Below are 20,980 nucleotides of genomic sequence, written 5' to 3' on the forward strand. Positions count from 1 at the left end.
TCTATCAGTTCCCAGGTTTTGTTAGGGATTGTCAGCGGATCATAGGACTTCAGGTTACAAAGAAAAAAGAAAAGAAAAGAAAAATACAGTGGAAAAAAGTGCAAAGGTTACTCGCTTTGTGACCACGATTCCACTTTTCTCCTTGACCAGGCGGCACCGTCCCGTTACCAATCTCGGTGTTTATTGCACTCGTGACTGCCTGTTGTCTTTGGTACTGCACGTAGATCTGCGCATTTCGGGTACTGTTTCTGCATTTTATATATTTCCTAAACGATCTCAGTGCCATATTCTTCCGAGCCCGCCATCATCTCCACCGCCTTCCCATCATTTCCTATATTTTCCTTCATGACCGCCTGCCTGCCTGCCTCCTCCCGCGTCTTGGTGATGCAGGAGCCTTTTCCATCATGAATTACATCACAAAACTGTTCCTACATACATGATGATTAATTTAATTTGGCAATCAAATGCAAATGCGCGTGTGTGTGTGTTTGCGTGTGTTTACCATTCGTGTTTTTACTGAATCGATTTCTTTTTATGTTTGTTTGTTCGTGTGTGTGTGTGTGTGTGTGTGTGTGTGTGTGTGTGTGTGTGTGTGTGTGTGCTCGTGCGTGCGCTCGCGCGGCCGCCCTCGCGTGGACGTGCTTCAAAATATCATGCAATCGGTTTTACTCGGGACAAAATATTTTTCTGAGCCACACGAAATAAAGACACGATATATCTTTTTTTACTCTCGCAAGTATCTGAATATTTCAATCGAATGAAGGACGTTACACACCTGTCTTTATAATTCTACATCTAAACTAATTTGATCAGAGAGATTAACATTAGCAAGACTCAAAAGATGCGACCATCAGTCATTGCTTTCCATCTCACCAGCCTCGAGTACTGAACCTATTTGTTACTGCGACCTTCCAGACTGAGGTGCTGGACCGACCTCACTGTGCAAGATTTTCTGCTCATTCTCACCCTCATTCTGTCCACTTTAGTAACGCAAGAGCTAACCACTCACTATCTTTACTTTTTCATCATTTCACAGGTAAACTCTGGCATTCTTTATTCGTTTCCGTTCTGCTCCTCCCCGCCACCTCAACTGTTTCAAAAAGAGGAATAAAAAAATAAGTAAATAGATAAAAATAAAAATAAATCTTTGGAAATAAATCGGCAAACTTGACTGACACTTCCTTTGACTTTTTGGGAGCGGCATTTTTTCCCTCCCTTGCTATTGTCCTTAATATGAAAAAAAAGATATAAGTAAGTAAATAAATAAATAAATAAATAACTTATTAAATATCTAACTAACTAAATAACTAACTAACTAAATAACTAGCTGTATAAGTGAATAAATAAACAAGCTAAATAAAGGAGTAAGTAAATAAACACTCATTTAATTTAGGTTAGTTTAAAGAATTCGTTCAATCTGCTGCAAGTGTGATTGATCTGAGCCGGAGATTTAGTTACCCAGGTTATGTTCTCCTCAAACCTTCGAAATGGATGGTGTTCATTAAGAAGCTTCGAGGTGTCATGATTTATCTTCGTGATGCTCCGCTATTGGCCCACATTTTATCAGTATCTGAAGTGAAAGGTAGTTATGGGAAGTGATGATTTCAGGTCAAGTTCAATTATAACCCGGAATGTGGCGCCCCAAGTGATGATTAATGGTTCCTTTTAACCCTTTCACTACGATATACAGCAGTTCACGCCACTACAAGCATCTACAAGAAATAAATGATGAAAAAGAAAAGACTTTATAACTTATGGCCAGTACAACGCTTGGAGGTGAGTGTAGAACAAGCAAAGCTGCCTCAGAGTGGTTAGAAATTAAGGAAAAATGTGCCAAATAGTAGTGAAAGAGTTAGAAGAATTCGCAGCTGGACTAATAATAGTAATGGAGGGAGGTTACCTAACTAGTCTTACACCACCTTGGCATGGCTCATTACAAAAAAAAAAAAAAGGACTTCACAAGAAAACCTCGTATATATAAATATATATATGTAATATGTGTAAAATTATGAAATGTCTGTGGGTGGCTTAAGGTCGTAAGATATAATCCCTTTCAGCTGCGTCCCTCACACCTGCCAAAAAGCTTCTCCCGTGATAACTCAGTAGCGGTGGCATGATTTCCTCGGGTTTTATCGGATCTAGCGCTAAATTCAGGGAGCTTTTATAGAGTGGATCTTCAGTGCAGTTTATTACCTCGTGGCGTAAAATTAATCCTCTCACTACTATCATCATCCGTAGCATTCTTAACATTGAAAAAAAAAAAAAAAATGCTTGGATACACAGAAGAGAGAGAGAGAGAGAGAGAGAGAGAGAGAGAGAGAGAGAGAGAGAGAGAGAGAGAGATTAATCTTTTGCTTTCTAATCTACATAACTACCGACGTATCTGATTGAATGCAGCACAAAATGGTCTAAAATCTAGTGGGTGACTGCTGGAAAATATTGACGATGAGTTAGTAGTAGTAGAACCATTAACAGCAGTCGAAGTAATGAAGACAATCAGATCATAAACCTAAGCCTCACCTGTTACATAATAACTCTACGGAACACACATGCAAAGCTACATACACACAAATCAAGGTCAAGAACGTTCCCACCGCAGCTTCCTCGGCGCGGTGTCAGACAGACGAGCGCCGCGGGGAAACCTTAGCGCTGCAGACTCAACGCCCGTACGATCGAGCTTCCTGGGCCGCCATTGATAAAGAAAGCGATCCAAGGACTGTATGGTGCAAAGAATGGGTTTTGATTCTCTTTTACATGAACAAGGCTTTTCACGACTCCAAAGAATCGTGCGTAGTAAATTGAGCGTCTTGACAGGTCTGGAAATTTTATATGTATGTAGTAGCGTTTTTTTGCTGCACTGTTTTTTATCATTATTTTTTTTCTCAAGAGTCAGTTTCATGCTCTGCTGGAGTCTGATTTGGCAGCGGTTCCCTTACGTCTGAGTTTGCCACGAATTCTGGCAAAGGGGAAGGTGTCAGTCATTCCTCTCTCTCTCTCTCTCTCTCTCTCTCTCTCTCTCTCCCCTGGTTCGAAGCCTCAGTTTACCAAGCAGAAAATAGGTGCGCGACGTAATCCGAGGAGCTGTGACCTTGCAGGCCGTAACTTCGCCAAGGCGCTCCAACAGCGTGGCGAGATATGTGGTGCCGCGGCACCCGGCAGTAATCAATCCGTCCCCTTATCACTAACATACATAGCACATATGTGTATGTATACACTATGTGCCTGTGTGTTTCTCTTGCTCTTGCACAGCGCTTTTATTGAATTTTATGCAACACATTTATAGTTTTACGTTTTCTGAGTTTTAAAACCAATAATTTCTCATAGCTTTAAATAAACTGAGTTAAATGTTGTTTTGTGTATTCGTTGGGTTTTAGAGATGCTTGTAGGAATGATTTTTAAGCCTTCTTTTTGTCTGTTTAATATTGGTATAGCTTTATTAACTTTATACAGCACATAGACTTTAGCGTTTGTCCATATAAAAACATTTGCTGTGTAGTTTTTTTTATCAGCGCTATTATGAATTGGAGCTGTGGTCAATAAAGCTATCTATCCTCATCTATCTATCTATCAGCAATAGTACTCAGTGTTGCCCGGGGGAGGAAAGCACCAGTGTACCCACGGACTAAATTCTACAATGGGGAGTAGCCTGCGTTACTCACGGAACCCAAACTTGGTCTCATGCCAAATATGAAGCTGCGTCCTATTACCTATATGCATGGTATAATGTTCTATTTGGTCATTTTAATCAAAAACAAGTTTACTGTATATGCCAATTTTTTTCTATCTTCTATGTTCCACACAAGGGTGATGCTGGGCTGGGCTGCACACTTATCCATTATTCCCCGTGCCACGCGTGGTGATAGGGAGCCACAGGCGCAGCTCTGATTAACTTCCTAGAGGCGACTGAGTTTGTGTGGCTGAGTGGCGACTGTGGATAGGTCCAGTTGTGAGGAGCATGGTGCTTCAAGATTATGGGCACCACAATTGAATGACTGACAGGGATAAAGGCAAACTAAGTGGCCTTGAGACTTCACTTTTCTAAAGGATTTATTCAATTACAACATTGATTTAGTGATGGATGACAGTAGTGGCATAGCTCCGGGTGCCTCTTGCCCCCCAGTGAGAACCCGGTGCATCCATTAGCTTCTGCTACATGATTTTATATCGTATTCGCATTTACGTGTATGTCGAAAGCAGGAACTTTCAGTGAGCGCCTCAGTGTAGCATCCAACGCACACTTAAGCCTTCGCGACTCTTGGTAGGGTTCGGATCTTGAAATGTCATGGATAGAAAGAAAAAAGGACATCCTTCCCATGAAGAAAACGAGACATGAAGCTTTTTTGCTTGCCTCCCTGAAAATCTTCTTTCCTCTTTCACCATTACGCTGACTCATCTTTGTATCTGATCCGTACCATCCTCCCACAGCGTCCGTTCCCTTTCCTTAGCGGGCGTCTGGCATTCTCAGGCCCCATTGCGGTCATATGCTGCATCCACCAGTAGGTCCTCTGCCACATCGATTTCCAGCACAGATGAATAAATGACTTGCGTGGGCCGCGAACTGTCTTCTACACGTGTTTGAACCACAGGGCGAAGAGCGAAGAACTCGTGAGGCAGTGCAGTGCGTGAATCGGTGTTCTTAAGTGTGCTAAATAGCAGGCCTGGAGTAAATGTGTATGTTTTATATCAATTACCATTACAATTATAATTACCTGTCCTGTTATTAAATTATAGATACAACTACAACTAACAAGAAAGGAAAAAAAATGCCAAAAAGAATTTTACTTACAATCACCCACTTTGAATCATACAAAATTACTATTAAAGTTATAATTATACTTAGGTTTTACTAATCTTACTGTCGAATACCTGGCCCCATGAAAGAAAAAAGTATTGCAGATTGCTGAAAAATCAGTATTATTATAATTATTATGTTTATTGTTATTTTGTTCTTATTGTATTATTATTATTATTATCATTGTTATTATTATTAATATTATTATTAATATTAATATTATTATTATTATTATTATTATTATTATTATTATTATTGTTATTATTATTATCATTATTATTATTATTATTATTATTATTATTATTATTATTATTATTATTATTATTATTATTATTATTATTATTGTTATTATTATTATTACTATTATTATTATTGTTATTATCATCATCACCTCCACATATATACATGCACAACTGCACACATGCACGCATACAAAATGCAAACCCATAACAGTATAGTTGTCTATTGCATACCTAGTGTACGGCACTGAGGAAGTCCCGAGCAAATGAATTGAAAACACGATGCTTACTGACAAATTGGTTCCAAAGGCCACTTAAATGGAGACACGATTACACGGGCTGCATAACCCCTCCCTGTGGCCATGTCCTTGAACAATGATTTGCTCCCATGTAGTGAGGTGTGCGGCCTCTGGTGTGATCTGCCTCCCCTCCCCTGCACTGCCTTGCCTCCCCACCCCCGTCCGGACGCTCATGGTGTACATACAGTATACATATAGACAACTGTGTATTTTGTACATTTCAGCTGCAACTCGCCAGCTTTTAAAATTGTACTGTTCCTGGCGCAATTCTACTATAGTGACCAGCTTTCCTGATGATCGCCACAACGGCCGCCGACAGCCACAGAGAGAGTGAGGTAATTTCTACTGGCTGAGGTCCACTCCACACTCCACGCGTACTGGGCGTGTCACTGTCGCGCACTGTCTCGTGTGACATGTTTACTTCAGAGCAAACTCCCCCCCACCTCCCGCTCCCTCCTCTCATCACTGTGATCAGTATACAAATTCATCAAAGCACTATTTATATGAGCTGTTTTTATAAACACTCAATTGCAATTAAAGATACAATTACTTTGTTATTTTTAAACTTAATTGCAATTACAATTACAACTACAAATAGATAAAAATAATAAATTTCAATTACATTTACAAATATCCCAAAAAATGTGTATTCAGTTACATTTCAATTAGATTACAATTACCCCAAGCCTGCTAAATAGTCCCTGGATGCATTTAACAGCCACATCTTTTAATGTTCAATGACTTGTCAAAATATGGGACCGGCGTGATGTTGTGTCTGGAGCAATGCTTTAGGAAATGGCTGCGGTGCTGAGAGGAGCGCAAGTACGTATAGTAAGAATATTGGTAGTGATAGTAGTAGTAGTAGTAGAAGCAACCACTTAATTTCACGTTTACTTTTTCAGGATGTGTCGCTGGAGTCTAATGCTACGGAGATCAGGATCACAGTGAACCGTGCAGATGACGAGAAGAGCATCAGCATCACGGGCGCAGAGGAGCGCGGAGTCTGGGGCAACAAGATTGAGTTCGTGCTCTCTTGCCTCTCCTTTGCCGTCGGCCTGGGCAACATATGGCGTTTTCCCTACCTCTGCTACCGCAATGGGGGAGGTGAGTGAATTCAGAGATTAAGATTCATATGATACCTCAACATGATTAACTTTAAAATTGATATGCGGATAAATTCTTTGTCTTCCTTCAGTACAGAGTACTAATGAAGTCTTCACCTGCAGGCGCGTTCCTCATTCCATACGCCATCATGCTGCTGGTGACTGGCCTGCCGCTGTTCTTCTTTGAGCTCAGTTTAGGCCAGTTCGGCAGGGAAGGGCCCATCACCATATGGAAGGTGGTGCCACTCTTCCAAGGTGTTGGTGTTGGAATGTTCATGATTGCCTTCTTCATCGCCCTCTACTACAATGTCATCATCGCATGGGCCTTCTTTTACCTCTTCTCCTCTTTCACGGCTGAGCTGCCATGGCAGTCTTGTGACCACTGGTGGAACACTGATGCTTGCAAGAGGTAGGCAGTGTTGCAAGTCACACACATGTCAACTTGTTGTGGGGAATAAGAAGATAAACAAGTCTTCTTACCATTTTATCTTTTTTCTTTCAGGTTTGACACCAAGAATTGCACCACCCACAAGGGCATCATGTCGTTCAACGGCACCTGCTTCTTCAGGGACCAGGTGAACCAGAGTGAGTGGGACGCACTCAACCAGACGGCGCAAGGAATGAAGCTGCCCGCCGACGAGTTCTTCCAGTAAGTGCAATTTAGAACTGATGGGGTAGGTCAGCCAAACACACACACACACACACACACACACACATAAACAAGGCATGCGAATTTCATGCCCCCTCGCTCCTTCCCTCGGGTACCAGGGGAAAATTACAGACTGAATACCTCTTTCCTTAGGATTTGCTTTTTTTTTTTTTTTTTTTAATAAAACGAATGACAAAGGTGTTACTTAAGTTTTCTCATCTATATAGCATTAGTTTTTCCCACTATGTGCTACCTATGTGTGTGTGTGTGTGTGTGTGTGTGTGTGTGTGTGTGTGAACGCGAGTGCTCATCACAACATACACACCCTATAAAAGTAAATATATATAAATAGAACTCAGCATCTACCCCAAAATTTCCTTTCCCATTCCTTCTGACGACTATAATCTAATTTACCTTTACTTTCCCTCCGACAGTAACTTCATGCTCGGGATCTCCCAGGGCTTCCACGACGACGACGGACACACCCTGCAGTGGCACCTGTCACTGTGCCTCGTGCTGTCCTGGGTGGTGGTCTTCTTCGGGCTCTTCAAAGGTGTCTCCAGCATGGGCAAGGTGCGTACTCATCCTGCTGCAGTATGTTTGCACAAAGAGATAATAGTAGTAGCAGTAGTAGTAGTAGTGGTAGTAGTAGTAGTAGTAGTAGTAGTAGTAGTAGTAGTAGTAGCAATAATAATAATAATAATAATAATAATAATAATAATAATAATAATAATGATAATAATAATAATAATAATAATAATAATAATAATAATAATAATAATAATAATAATAATAATAATAATTGATTTTGTTGTTGTTGTTGTTGTTGATGTTACTCTTAGTAGTAGTAGTAGTAGTAGTAGTAGTAGTAGTAGTAGTAGTAGTAGTAGTAGTAGTAGTAGCAGCAATAGTAGTTCTTGCAGCATAACGAGAATAATAATAACATGAAAGGCAAACATCAAGGTTATTCCTGAGTTCGTGGTAGATGGATAATGAGCATCTTCTTTCTTCCTTCAGGCTGTGTACTTCACTGCTCTCTTCCCCTACACCGTCCTCATTATCCTCTTCGCCCGAGCCGTCACCCTCCCTGGCTACGTCGACGGCATCACCTTCTACATCACCCCGCAGTGGGACAAGCTGCTCAAGGCCAGGGTGAGTGTGGCGCCGCTGCTTGGCGTGTGCGTGTGTGTGCGTTTGTGTGCGTGTGTTGAGAGTGGTGACGCGTTCTGCAAAGTGATAAATGGTGGTGGTGCGCCGCGTCGACTTGTGTTCACAGTTTCATCACTTACGACTTTTTGGATTACATGTGGTTGCTCTTTCTTCTTGTTCTTGTTCTTGTTCTTGCTCTTTTCTTCTACTTCTTCTTCTTCTTCTTCTTCTTCTTCTTCTTCTTCTTCTTCTTCTTCTACTTTTTCGTTTCGTTTTTTTTTTTTTTTATGTATTGAAGTAATGATAAAAGTCACATATACACTTCATCTTTTATTAATTAATTAATTTATTTATTCTTTATTATTTTCACGCATTACTGCACAGTTAGATACGATAAAAAAAATAATAATGAAACCTCACAGACCCCTGTCTTAAGTGGCGCGCGTGTATGTGTGTGTGTGTGTGTCGATGCAGCATATTCTTTTGCAACTAATGACACGATGATTGTGATGATGATAACACCAGTACTAATAATGATGACGTTGTTGAATGAGTGCAATGCAAACACTGCCGCCAGTAACACCGGTAACCATCACAGGTGTGGGGCGACGCTGCCATGCAAATCTTCTTTTCCCTGGGGCCGTGCTGGGGGGGCCTCATTACTCTCGCCTCTTACAACAAGTTCAATAACAACTGTCTCAGGTAAGTACGAGTATATCTACGCCAGTTCGTCACTCTGATGTTATTACTGTAAAAAGAAACATGCAGATAAACATGTGAATTACCTTTTAAATGTTATGGCTTTTAGGGACTTGTATTCTTTTTTATTGCAGTCTTTTAAATATTTCTGTAGCTTTAAAAATGCAAAATTTACCTATTCGCTCTCTTTTCTCCCGTGTCCATGCAATAATTTTCTGATGTTACCACAGAACGACACTTCCCATTAAAGAGTTAAATAATCCCTGTTCTTTCATTCTAGGGATGCCATTTTCATCTGCATCGCCAACTGCCTCACCAGCTTCTTCTCAGGTTTCGTTATCTTCGGAATCGTGGGTTTTATGGCTCATTCCATGGGCGTGCCCGTGGAGGATGTTGCGGCGCAGGGTAAGTGCTCCTGTCATTCATATCTTATACCATAGTTGTTTCACCTGACCATGTTTCATCTGCCCAGTGCTTTCTGTTCTACAAACTATTTCCAAAGGCCACGGATATTATTTTTCGGGTTTTCGTGGACAATTTTCACATTGATGGTGTAGAATTTGTGCCATACTATCACTAGAATGATGAAAACATCTTTGAAAGCCTCAATAACTTCCACTAAAGCCTCTCAACAGTAGTCGAGATAGGACGCCGAAACGTTTGAAAATACGGTCACAGATTTTCACTATTATGAAGAAATGTATGCATGTGGGATTGAGCTGGTTCTGATTCTGAGCAAATACTGAACTAAGATAAACTTCGTGTGTGTGTGTGTGTGTGTGTGTGTGTGTGTGTGTGTGTGTGTGTGTGTGTGTGTGTGTGTGTGTGTGTGTGTGTGTGTGATTGCAACACCATATCATGGACCATATTTCAGAACACTTTCATGCCGCACCCCCACTTTTTTCAAAAAGCTTTAGTTGAAATTACACGGGTTTTAAGGATATTTTTACGATTCTAGTGACAGATTAACAAGATTCCTTCATTATTAAAAAAAAAAGAAAAAATAGTTTTGAGAACTCCGGTAATCATCTCTGTAGCCTCTGAAAATAGTCGTGGTCAGAGAGCTAAGCGTTTCTGAGTACGGGCCATTATTGCACGAAAACTATTCTGTTACTAAGTGAAGCACCCAATAACGGACACACTACACATCTGCAGGAGCGGGACTGGCCTTCGTGGCATACCCGGAGGCCGTGGCCCGCCTGCCGCTCTCGCCCCTGTGGTCCATCCTCTTCTTCGTCATGCTGCTCACCCTGGGCCTCGGCTCCCAGTTCACCATCGTACAGACTGTGATCACTTGTCTTGTGGATTTCCTCGGCATTCGTAGGCATTACAAGTGAGTGTACCTGGCTCAGCTTCATCATCCCCCAACAAGTCATGCCAACTGTTATCCCTTCCGTTATTTCTTTACTGTTGGATTTCACACCGATGCTATTGAGTTACCCATCCTCGTACAGTCCACTCGTTGCACTACAAATGCCAATACCTGCTGCTCGTTAAAACAGACTGGTAAACAAACAGATATACAAAGTCAGTATCAGTATCTTCTTTCCTTCAGGAGCTTGGCACATTACCTCTTTCCATTGATTCATACAATACCGACTCTCTCTCTCTCTCTCTCTCTCTCTCTCTCTCTCTCTCTCTCTCGCGTGCTTTCGGTACATTTTCTATTCCTGACGCTTGGCCCGTCCCGCCACTCTCTTCTCATCACGCCACCTTCGCTCCTCGCAGGAAGACGTGCACGATGGTGTGCATGGTGGGCTGCGCCATCGGTCTCATCATGTGCACGAGACACGGCATGTATGTCCTGCAGCTTCTCGACAACTACTCCGGCACCTACTCGGCCCTCATGATCGGTTGTATTGAGGTGAGCTTAATGCGTTTTATATATATATATATATATATATATATATATATATATATATATATATATATATATATATATATATATATATATATATATATATATATATATATATATATATATATATATATATATATATATATATATATATATATATATATATATATATATATTTTTTTTTTTTTTTTTTTTTTTATTTATTTATTTACTTATTTATTTATTTATTTATTTATTTTATTTTATTTTATTTTATTTTATTTTATTTTATTTTTTTTTACTGAAGTGCAGTCCCCTCTACTATGGTTCTAAGCTCGTCACTTAGCATTGCCAGTGTGTGAATCGCCTGCTATGAACCGCCTGCTTCGACTCGTATCCGAAACAATCCCGCCAGTCCCTCCGTCACCCTCCCGCTCTCTTGTACTGACTGGGCTGTCTCGGTTCACAACAGGCGATTCACACACTGACAACGCTGTGATGAACGTGGAAGTGGAGGGGACTGTGCATTGTCGTGCTTGTCATTATCAGTATTAGTGGTAATATTACTGATAACACGAAGCATTGAGAAAGGTTGCCCATTATTTGTTTGGTAATACTGATAACAAAAGTATTATTTATGTACTGTCCTTCTCTTTTGTTACTCATTTTTATTACTCATTATTACCACTGCTCTTCATGCACGCACTTCACTACTGTAACGATCGTCATGAAGCTGGCTAGTTGGGATTTAAAGGAAAAAGTTAGAATTATTTGACACGGTAATTCAACAAGCAATAGAATTTACTCTGTGCCTTGCAAATAAGAACATAAGAGGAGACTGCAAAAAAAAAAAAAAAAAAAAACCTGAGCACATAAGAATTGCACATACATGCGTACATTTATTCATTCTCCTCTTGAAACTATAAGAACGCAATAAAATAAGGAAAGCACTTAGTTTGTCTTCATATGAATTTCATTTTGAACACACACACACACACACACCAATCGATACTAAGAGGACAAAGTAAGAAATTGTGCAAAAAAAAAAAAAAAAGCAAAGAAAGATGTGAGCAAATATAGTTCTCCTGACAGAACAATCAGTCAGTGGAATGCAATGAGTCACGAAGTTGTGTGTGCAAGGATCATTCATACCTTTAAATATGAATATGACAAATTAACTAAAAAGGCGGGACATTGCGAGCTTGACTCAATTCTGTAGAAATACGAGTAGGTAAGAACACACACCTATCTTACTTGTGCATCACCTCACCCCTCCGCCTCCTCCCGCAGTTGATCGCATTGTGTTGGGTGTACGGCGTGGACAACTTCATGGAGGACATTAAATTGATGCTGGGGAAAACGCCCTTCCCTTACTACTACTGGAAGATCGTGTGGCGCTTTGTCACCCCGTTGAGTGTGTTCGTGAGTGTCCACATGCATTGTTGTTGTTGTTGTTGTTGTTGTTGTTGTTGTTGTTGTGTGTGTGTGTGTGTGATCTGATAGATGTGGACATATTTATTTCTATCAACCTGTCAATAATTCAATCTCTTTACTTACCTATCTATCAATCTGCCCATCTACCTACCTACCTGCCTACCTGCTTAGCTCTCTATCTGTCTCAATCCTGGAAGTGCTACAAGTATTAACATAACTTCTTTTCAGGTGATCCTCATTTTCACCTTCCTGGATTACTCCCCGACCGAGTATGGCGCTTACAAGTTCCCAGTGTGGGCAGACGTGATGGGCTGGCTGATCTCCTTCTCTTGCGTGTTGGTGGTGCCTGTGCGGGCCTGCTGGCTCATGACAGGCAAGAGTGGTCCCCTGTGGGCGGTGAGTATCCATACGAGAGGAACTTCTTGTGCATCTTCTTGTCTTCTCTTTCTGTTTGTGTGTGTTTGTGTAGCTCTGTCTGTCTGTCTGGAACTATCTGTCTATCTATCTATAGGTCTGTTCATCTCTCTCTCTCTCTCTCTCTCTCTCTCTCTCTCTCTCTCTCTCTCTCTCTCTCTCTCTCTCTCTCTCTCTCTCTCTCTCTCTCTCTCTCTCTCTCTCCAGTAGGATTAATCATCTATTTTCGCACTCTACAAACGTACACATGCTTCATATTTCTTTTATTATCTCTTTACGCTTCGTTCTCTCCCGCTACAGTATTTGTAAGCACGTTAATGTGTGTCCACAGAGGGTACAGCAGCTGTGTCGGCCTGAAGCAGAGTGGGGACCAGTGCGCAGACGAACAGACGACTCTGTACTCAACTACATCGATTCCAAGACACCCCTCGCTAACGGTAACGTGGAGTGTCTTTCTTTACATCGTAGAGAATCCGCATTACTCTCTCTCTCTCTCTCTCTCTCTCTCTCTCTCTAGATGTCGAGGATGAACGTAATGGGAAGTAATAGGAAAGTGGTGCATTATTATAGTATAAAGAATACCACATGCCTCCTTCCCACCAGAGCATGAACAAGCTTGAAATAAGACTGAGTGATAAGCTTGTTCTCTGATCATTATTTATTTATTTCATATCTGCAGTCGGCGCCACTTGACGTACGACTCTTTTCTAAGGACACCATACGCACCGCATCGTGTTTGTGGCGGGATGTCTCACGCTCTGCAGAAGCCAGGCGACATATTACTACTGGAGTTATTCCGGTTTCCCGTTATATTTCTTTAGTATTGTCCCTTAATTAATTCATAGTGCTCAGTCACTCTCACTATACTGTATTAATCTCACTTGTGCACGTCCCAGACATAAGGGGAAACGTGCACATGAAAATATGTGTGCGTCACTCATAGCAGTGGAAGGAGTAAAGGCGGAGGCACCAAGAAATATCACGTTTCTCCAAGCAAGCGTAATTAAAACTGACCGTTGTCGTCTATCAAAGCATCGGGCGAGAACTGCAGTGTTGCCAAATAGTTGTGATTATTCCTGCGCGGCTTTTCCCTAGTGGATACAGCATAATAGGCATGCAGTTTTACGACGCGATTCCCCGCGATCGCGTTAAGTGGCACCGACTGTACTTATTACTTTTTGTTTGTGAATCTTTTGAGTTGATGAATCACACTTAAGAGAAATCTTGTCTTTCACAGATGATGAGCAGCACGAGATGGACCGCGAGTCACCCTACCTCACGCGAGTGTCCGAGGAGTGGGAGGACGAGGAGGACGACGGGCTGCAGATGAAGGCTCCTTCCAACGCCAAAATCTAAGCTTCCCCATATTTTTTTCATCGGTGATCACCGTCGCCCATACCAGTTCCTTCAAGTATCTTGCCTCCGCTGCCTCAGATTACCTGGGGGAGTCGCCCTAATGTGATAGCGACCAAAGAAATCAACATTAGACTTATGACAGTTCATGAAGCAATGAAGCAGAGTATTTCATATGTTTTTCGCAGGAGGCCAATTTTCAAGAACAAATCAGCTGGCTGCTCAAAACAATAACATCTACAGACCTGGCGACCTGGCATCTGTTTACCTGGCGACGCTGCGTAGGAATTTGCATGACGCTGTGGCAAGACTTGAAAAATGACGGTAACATCACTTTCATCATGACGAACACCCCAAGCGACAGGAGGCGGCCGTGTCCAATTCCCTATACCTGTTGGAGTCTGGCTAGACTTGCTGTGTTGGCTTCACTTGGACACCACCTACAGGTTCTCCGACCTGATCTACTCGTAACCTTCACTAAATCCCACTACCACTGCTACTGCTGCTATTGCTACTACTACTACTACTACTACTACTACTATTACTACATGAACAACAGCAACAACAACAACAACAACAACAACAACAACAACAACAACAACTACTACTACTACTACTACTACTACTACTGCTACTACTACTACTACTACTACTACTACTACCACCACTACCACTGCTTCTGCTGCTGCCATTGCCACCATAAACGCCGTCACCATTTCAGTTGATACAGCCTCCACTGTTCAAGTTATTATTCCTGACGTACGTACGTGAAGCAGCGTCACACTGCTTTAACAGTAACATACGTAACGTCGTAGTTGCTACATTGCTACAGAACTTCTCCCAAGTTATACACCAAAGTTGAGATCTAAGACCGACGTGACGAGGGAAAGATTGTAAATCAATAGAGTAAGTGAAGACTGGAAAGTGTGTGTGTGTGTGTGTGTGTGTGTGTGTGTGTGTGTGTGTGTGTGTGTGTGTATGTTAGAGATGTATCGAAAATAAAAATGCGGATGCACAGATGCGGATGCGGATATCAACTTTTTTTTTTTTATTACGGATGTGGATGATGGCATGAGGAAAGAAAATGTGAGTGCGGACCCGGATGTCTGATGACCATATCCTCGCGGATGTGGATTATTTTTTTTATGTTTAAATTATGTATTTTAAATTGTTAAAGACTACTTTGAGCCACATAAGTCCAACATGTGTCAGCAGGATGCGAGACGTGGAGACAAGCCGTCACGCATCCCACCAACCCCTTTCCCCAGCCTCCACCCTTTGGAAAGTGGTAAAATTAAACCAAATTTAAGTAAATCCAATCTTAAATTAATGTTGATACATAGAGTTCATTAAAATTACTTGAACCTCTCAGGCTCACACTGCGCATTTGTTCAGTGATAGAATTTTAGCAAGACACATTACATTTCAAAAACAAAAGTACAGTAAAATCCCTCTCATCCGGCATTCGAGTATCCGGCAGCTTCAAGTATCCGGCACATTTTTTCCCGAGCCTTAAAATCAATAAAAAATCAATGTGTACTCATAAAATCGATTAGAATTCCCACGCGAGGCATACTTTGTCCCCTCGCCACCAGAGCGCACTGCTTCGCGCCACCCGCGGCCCACTGCACTGTGTTTACTCAGTGACTCAGTCCCGCGTGTGCACTGTTTATCGCCTGACGCCTTCATCATGACTAAAGTTGTAGAAAAGAGGAAGCGTGTTGTGCTTACTCTTAAGCAGCTGATCGGATCAGCTGCTGATTAAGATCAGCTGCTGATTAAGATCAGCTGATCTTTGTTATGGTAAGATGCGTGAGTGTAGGGTGGTGATTGTGGACATAATTTCACTTCTATTCAAGTATCCGGCAATATTCAAGTATCCGGCATGTCGGCGGTCCCGTTGATGCCGGATAAGAGGGATTTTACTGTATCTCTACTTTAACTGCATGAAGGCACTTACGTTTTTCATCAGATTAATCCAGCATAAATAAATAAATAAATAAATAAATAAATAAATATATATATATATATATATATATATATATATATATATATATATATATATATATATATATATATATATATATATATATATATATATATATATATATATATATATTTTTTTTTTTTTTTTTTTTTTTAATACACAGTATGACTATGCTGAGTCTTTCCTCATTCTCAAATGTGGATGCAGATGTTTGCATTCTCAATGTGGATGTGAATGTTGCATGCATTACCATTGCAGATGCAGATAAAAAAAAAAAAATGCTGATAATCCGCGGAAGCGAATATCGGATACATCTCCAGTGTGTGTGTGTGTGTGTGTGTGTGTGTGTGTGTGTGTGTGTGTGTGTGTGTTTCAATATTGCTCACTGCTCATGATTATAGCATTTCATGCTGAAAAATAGCAATACAATAATTTGTGTGAAAGTGCTGTACATGTACATATATATATATATATATATATATATATATATATATATATATATATATATATATATATATATATATATATATATATATATATATCAAGAGTGAGAGAGAGAGAGGGTGAGAAAGAAATTCTATTGACCTCGTTGCATCAATTTCTTTGTACGCCATTTTACATAAATCGAGTAGCATTGACATTGCGTCAAATAAACATGAATTGATGCTGTGATAGTCTTACAGAAAAAGCTCTTAGTGCACACAGCTTAGTGATGGATGAGTGACTGAACGAAATGACGGAGTGAAATGATGCGTGTGGCGAGGAATGAGAGCGTAGAAAGTGGCTGAGAGGGAATTAACTGATGAATATTAACTGATATATATATATATATATATATATATATATATATATATATATATATATATATATATATATATATATATATATATATATATATATATATATATATATATATATATATAGATGGATAGATAGACAGGTAGATAGATATAGATAAAAGTGTGTGTGTGTGTGTGTGTGTGTGTGTGTGTGTGTGTGTGTGTGTGTGTGTGTGTGTGTGTTGTAAGTTGAGCTCTCCATTACTATAGTATGTAAACATATCGCTTAGGTGAAATAGAGGTAACATGTACGTATATTACTCTGTCATATATATATATATATATATATATATATATATATATATATATATATATATATATATATATATATATATATATATATATATATATATATATATATATATATATATATATATATATATATATATATATATATATATATATATATATATATATATATAAAGCTACTACCATGAAGGTGTAGTCTGGTAAATATGATGAGGTGATGTGATGCGTCAGGTGCTGATAGTATTACCTGCTAATCACGATATATTCGCAGCTAGCTAGAGCATTAAAAAAAAAAGTATAGTTTTCTAGCCTATTCCGCACTTGGCCATTGAATTAGTGACTGCTCGGCGCTACCTCAGCGGCGTGAGTTGCAGTAGAACGAGCCTAGTGAACCTGGCCTCAGCCTCGGTGGACGGGGACGGTGGGCATGCGTTGGAGAAGGAACGGGGTGTTGAGGCACAGTCTGGCTTCCACTCAACAATATTCAGTATAGTGAGGGTGACTGCGTAACTGCTGAACATTCTGTGGGTGAGTGGTTGGATGGTGAAGAATGCCTGGACCCGTGTGTGTATGAGTGAACTGCCCATTGATTCAATATATTTGAGAAAAAAATACTATTTTATCAGCATAGATAAGTTCAAATCTGTTTACAACTGAAATGATATATAAAATCATTCATATTGTGTATTTACAGCTGATTATCGTTTAGAGACTAGTGTGTATGTTTACCAAATTAATGTCTAGGCTCGAAAATTGTTTGATTATGTACCTACGTACGTACTAGACAACAGATGTATGTATTGCAAGCTTTATTTTTAATGTATATGTATATATTTTCTTCGTGTATTTTTATTTACTGTATAAGAGAATATACTCATGACTCACTATGGTTTATACACCGTGTGTGTGTGTGTGTGTGTGTGAGTGTGTGTGTGTGTGTGTGTGTGTGTATTACTCAGAAGACAAAATTTTGGATGTTAGGAATAAAGCGGAATAAAGTCCGGCATGTGTCAAGTCGTGGCCAGGTGAAATGCCTCCAAGTAACAGGTGATGTTGAGCGCCACGTGTCTGGGAACAAACTCATGAAGAATTGTAATTGATTGCTAACAAATCTATCTGCACAAACATTAACACACACACACACACACACACACACACACACACACACACACACACACACACACACACACACACCGTTACAAACAAACACAAAGATGAGAAAAAAATGACCAAACCTCCTCTGCCTTATATTTAACAACATTCGTCTTTCTGAAATTTTGTGAAACATTGGAAAACGGAGAGTCTTTAGAAATACCTATTTGCTCCTTTCGTGATGAATACAGAGCTTCATCCTTTCCTCAAACTGAACAATCAAAAAAAAAAAAATAATAATAATATATCTACATTTGTAAAGATGGAACATGAATTAAATGGTCATATCAGTTTGATGTTTGCCTAACCTCTATTCCAACTTATTCTCTAGCAAGAGTGATTATAAAAATTGGCTATCAAGAAATGAAATACTACGACAATGAAAAGTTTCACATGATGGATGTGTGAGCAGCAGAAGAAGTACATTTCACTAGTTGTAGCATCTGGATCCATGGGTGATATCTCTATACGTCAATAGTGCCGAGCGGAAACCTTAGAATGAACTTAACATAGCCTGGAAATATAAGAGATCATAGATAAGCAGGCTGACGAACACTGAAGGCAGCTTGACAACAACAACAACAACAACAACAACAACAACAACAACAACAACAACAATCAGTGTATATGGGCAGGACGTATCATGCGCTGAACAGAGAATAGATGGATAATTAGAACAATGGAATGGCGATCTAGGACTGATAAATGAAAGCAGGACAGAGAACCAGATGGAGAGATGATATGAGAGATCTATATTCTTGTGTGGCTTTGGACAGACCACACGAAGGAGGTGAATAGAAATGGTTAGGGAAGGCCAAGGGTGTTTAAGTACGTAGAGACTCCTTAGGGAAGACCCCCTACAATGGGCTCCTGAAGGTTTTTTGTGGTGGTGGTGATGGTGGTGGTGTTACTGCTGCTACTGTTAGTTGGGGAAGGCCAAGGGTGCTATTCATAGACATTCCTTGGCGAAAACCTTCCTGTGCTGGTGGTGATGCTGGTGCTACTGCTGGTGGAAATGGTTGGTGCTGCTTTTACTGCCCACAATAGAGCAGGTTCCTTTTTATTTGGTTATTTATTTATTTTATTATCTGAAAATAGTGTATAACCCTTCTCTATCTATTCTGCCTCATGGCTTCTCCAAATCCATGAATGACAGAAAACGTGTCTTCATCCTTTTCTCAGGTACTTTCATGTAGTGTGTCTCGTTGCATTCCTTCTCTCCTGTGGACTTTTCCTGGCTGATTTTCATTTATTTATCTATCTATTTATTTATTTTTTTTATCAGGGAGATCAACCGAAAAGAAAAAAAAATACATATATAGGACAGAAAAATAAGTCCGCTCAAATGACATGTTCCATAAGAAAATATGAGTAAGACAACCTGGAGATACTCATCTTTTAGAACAGTTCATGTCATACCCAGGAGGAAATGCAGAAACGGAAAAGTTCCAGAGTTTACCAGTGGAAGGAATGAAGATGGATATAGACAGAGTAAGCAACTACAGGAGAAAGAAAACTATTGGCGGAGGCGACACAACACATAATTTCATAGAATCTCTTTTAGCAAGAAATGCGATATTTGTTTATTTTATTTTATTTTATTTTCAATTTATTGTTTATTTATTTATTTATTTATTATTATTATTGTTATTATTATTATTATTATTATTATTATTATTATTATTATTATTATTATTATTATTATTATTATTATTAATATTCTTATTATTTACTTATCTATTTATTTATTTTTTATTTTTTTATTATTTTATTTTATTTTATTTATTTATTTATTTATTTATTTATTTTTTTTTTTTTTTGTGAAGAACAGTCCAAGATATTCAGAACAGAGGTTGGAGACAGTTGAGTGGCACAGAAGATGAAGGGATAGTTGTCCTTAAGGTTTTATCAGATGGATAAATGGAGAAATTAGTTAGGAAGATAAAAACAAGGGAAGTTGCAAGAAGCCGCCAGATGTACACGAGGCAGCTTATGTATGAAACAGGACATATAAAGTTATTTCCAACCAATCATCCATCAATAAATTTGTTTAATCTTTTCAAGCTCCCTAATGACCCGGCAGTAACAAAATGCTTATTATTGAGTTTATTCATTCATCTAAGGCTCTATTCGTGAACATTTTTTTTCTTTTTTATGTAGGAGGGACACTGGCCAAGGGCAACTAAAATCCAATAAAAAAAAAAATGCCCACTGAAATGCCAGTCCCATAAAAGGGTTAAAGCAGTAGTCAAAAACTGATGGATAAGTGTCTTGAAACCTCCCTCTTGAAGGAATTCATGTCACAGGAAGGTGGAAATACAAAAGCAGACAGGGAGTTCTAGAGTTTACCAGAGAAAGCAATGAATGATTGAGAATACTGGTTAACTCTTGCATTAGAGAGGTGGACAGAATAGGGGTGAGAGAAAGAAGAAAGTCTTGTGCAGCGAGGCCGCGGGAGGAGGGGAGGCATGCAGTTAGCAAGATCAGAAGAGCAGTTAGCATGAAAATAGTGGTAGAAGATAGCTAGAGATGCAACATTGCGGCGGTGAGAGAGAGAATTTTGTGTATATATATATATATATATATATATATATATATATATATATATATATATATATATATATATATATATATATATATATATATATATATATATATATATATATATATATATATATATATATATATATATATATATATATATATATATATATATATATATATATATATATATACTTATTTATTTATATATCACGTGTGTGTGTGTGTGTGTGTGTGTGTGTGT

General features: G+C 39.3%; 1 protein-coding gene across 2 annotated transcripts in view; it reads left to right on the forward strand.

Annotated features, from left to right (window-relative positions):
* Positions 1-14,999, forward strand: part of LOC135094955 (sodium- and chloride-dependent glycine transporter 1-like) — a 17,172-nt gene extending 2,173 nt beyond the window's left edge. The window contains exons 2-15 of one of the 2 annotated variants that reach the window (XM_063995500.1): positions 5,555-5,665; positions 6,233-6,434; positions 6,557-6,842; positions 6,936-7,082; positions 7,517-7,655; positions 8,100-8,234; positions 8,830-8,933; positions 9,211-9,335; positions 10,086-10,263; positions 10,659-10,794; positions 12,058-12,189; positions 12,430-12,597; positions 12,947-13,052; positions 13,853-14,999. In XM_063995500.1, the coding sequence (XP_063851570.1) occupies positions 5,624-5,665; positions 6,233-6,434; positions 6,557-6,842; positions 6,936-7,082; positions 7,517-7,655; positions 8,100-8,234; positions 8,830-8,933; positions 9,211-9,335; positions 10,086-10,263; positions 10,659-10,794; positions 12,058-12,189; positions 12,430-12,597; positions 12,947-13,052; positions 13,853-13,971 (2,019 nt within the window). In that variant the 5' untranslated portion in view covers positions 5,555-5,623 and the 3' untranslated portion in view covers positions 13,972-14,999. The remainder of the gene's footprint in view (positions 1-5,554; positions 5,666-6,232; positions 6,435-6,556; positions 6,843-6,935; positions 7,083-7,516; positions 7,656-8,099; positions 8,235-8,829; positions 8,934-9,210; positions 9,336-10,085; positions 10,264-10,658; positions 10,795-12,057; positions 12,190-12,429; positions 12,598-12,946; positions 13,053-13,852) is intronic. The other variant, XM_063995506.1, reaches the window with a different exon arrangement.
* The last annotated feature ends 5,981 nt before the right edge of the window (positions 15,000-20,980 follow it).

This window comes from Scylla paramamosain, chromosome 3 (assembly GCF_035594125.1).
Source record: "Scylla paramamosain isolate STU-SP2022 chromosome 3, ASM3559412v1, whole genome shotgun sequence".
Lineage (NCBI taxonomy): Eukaryota > Metazoa > Arthropoda > Malacostraca > Decapoda > Portunidae > Scylla > Scylla paramamosain.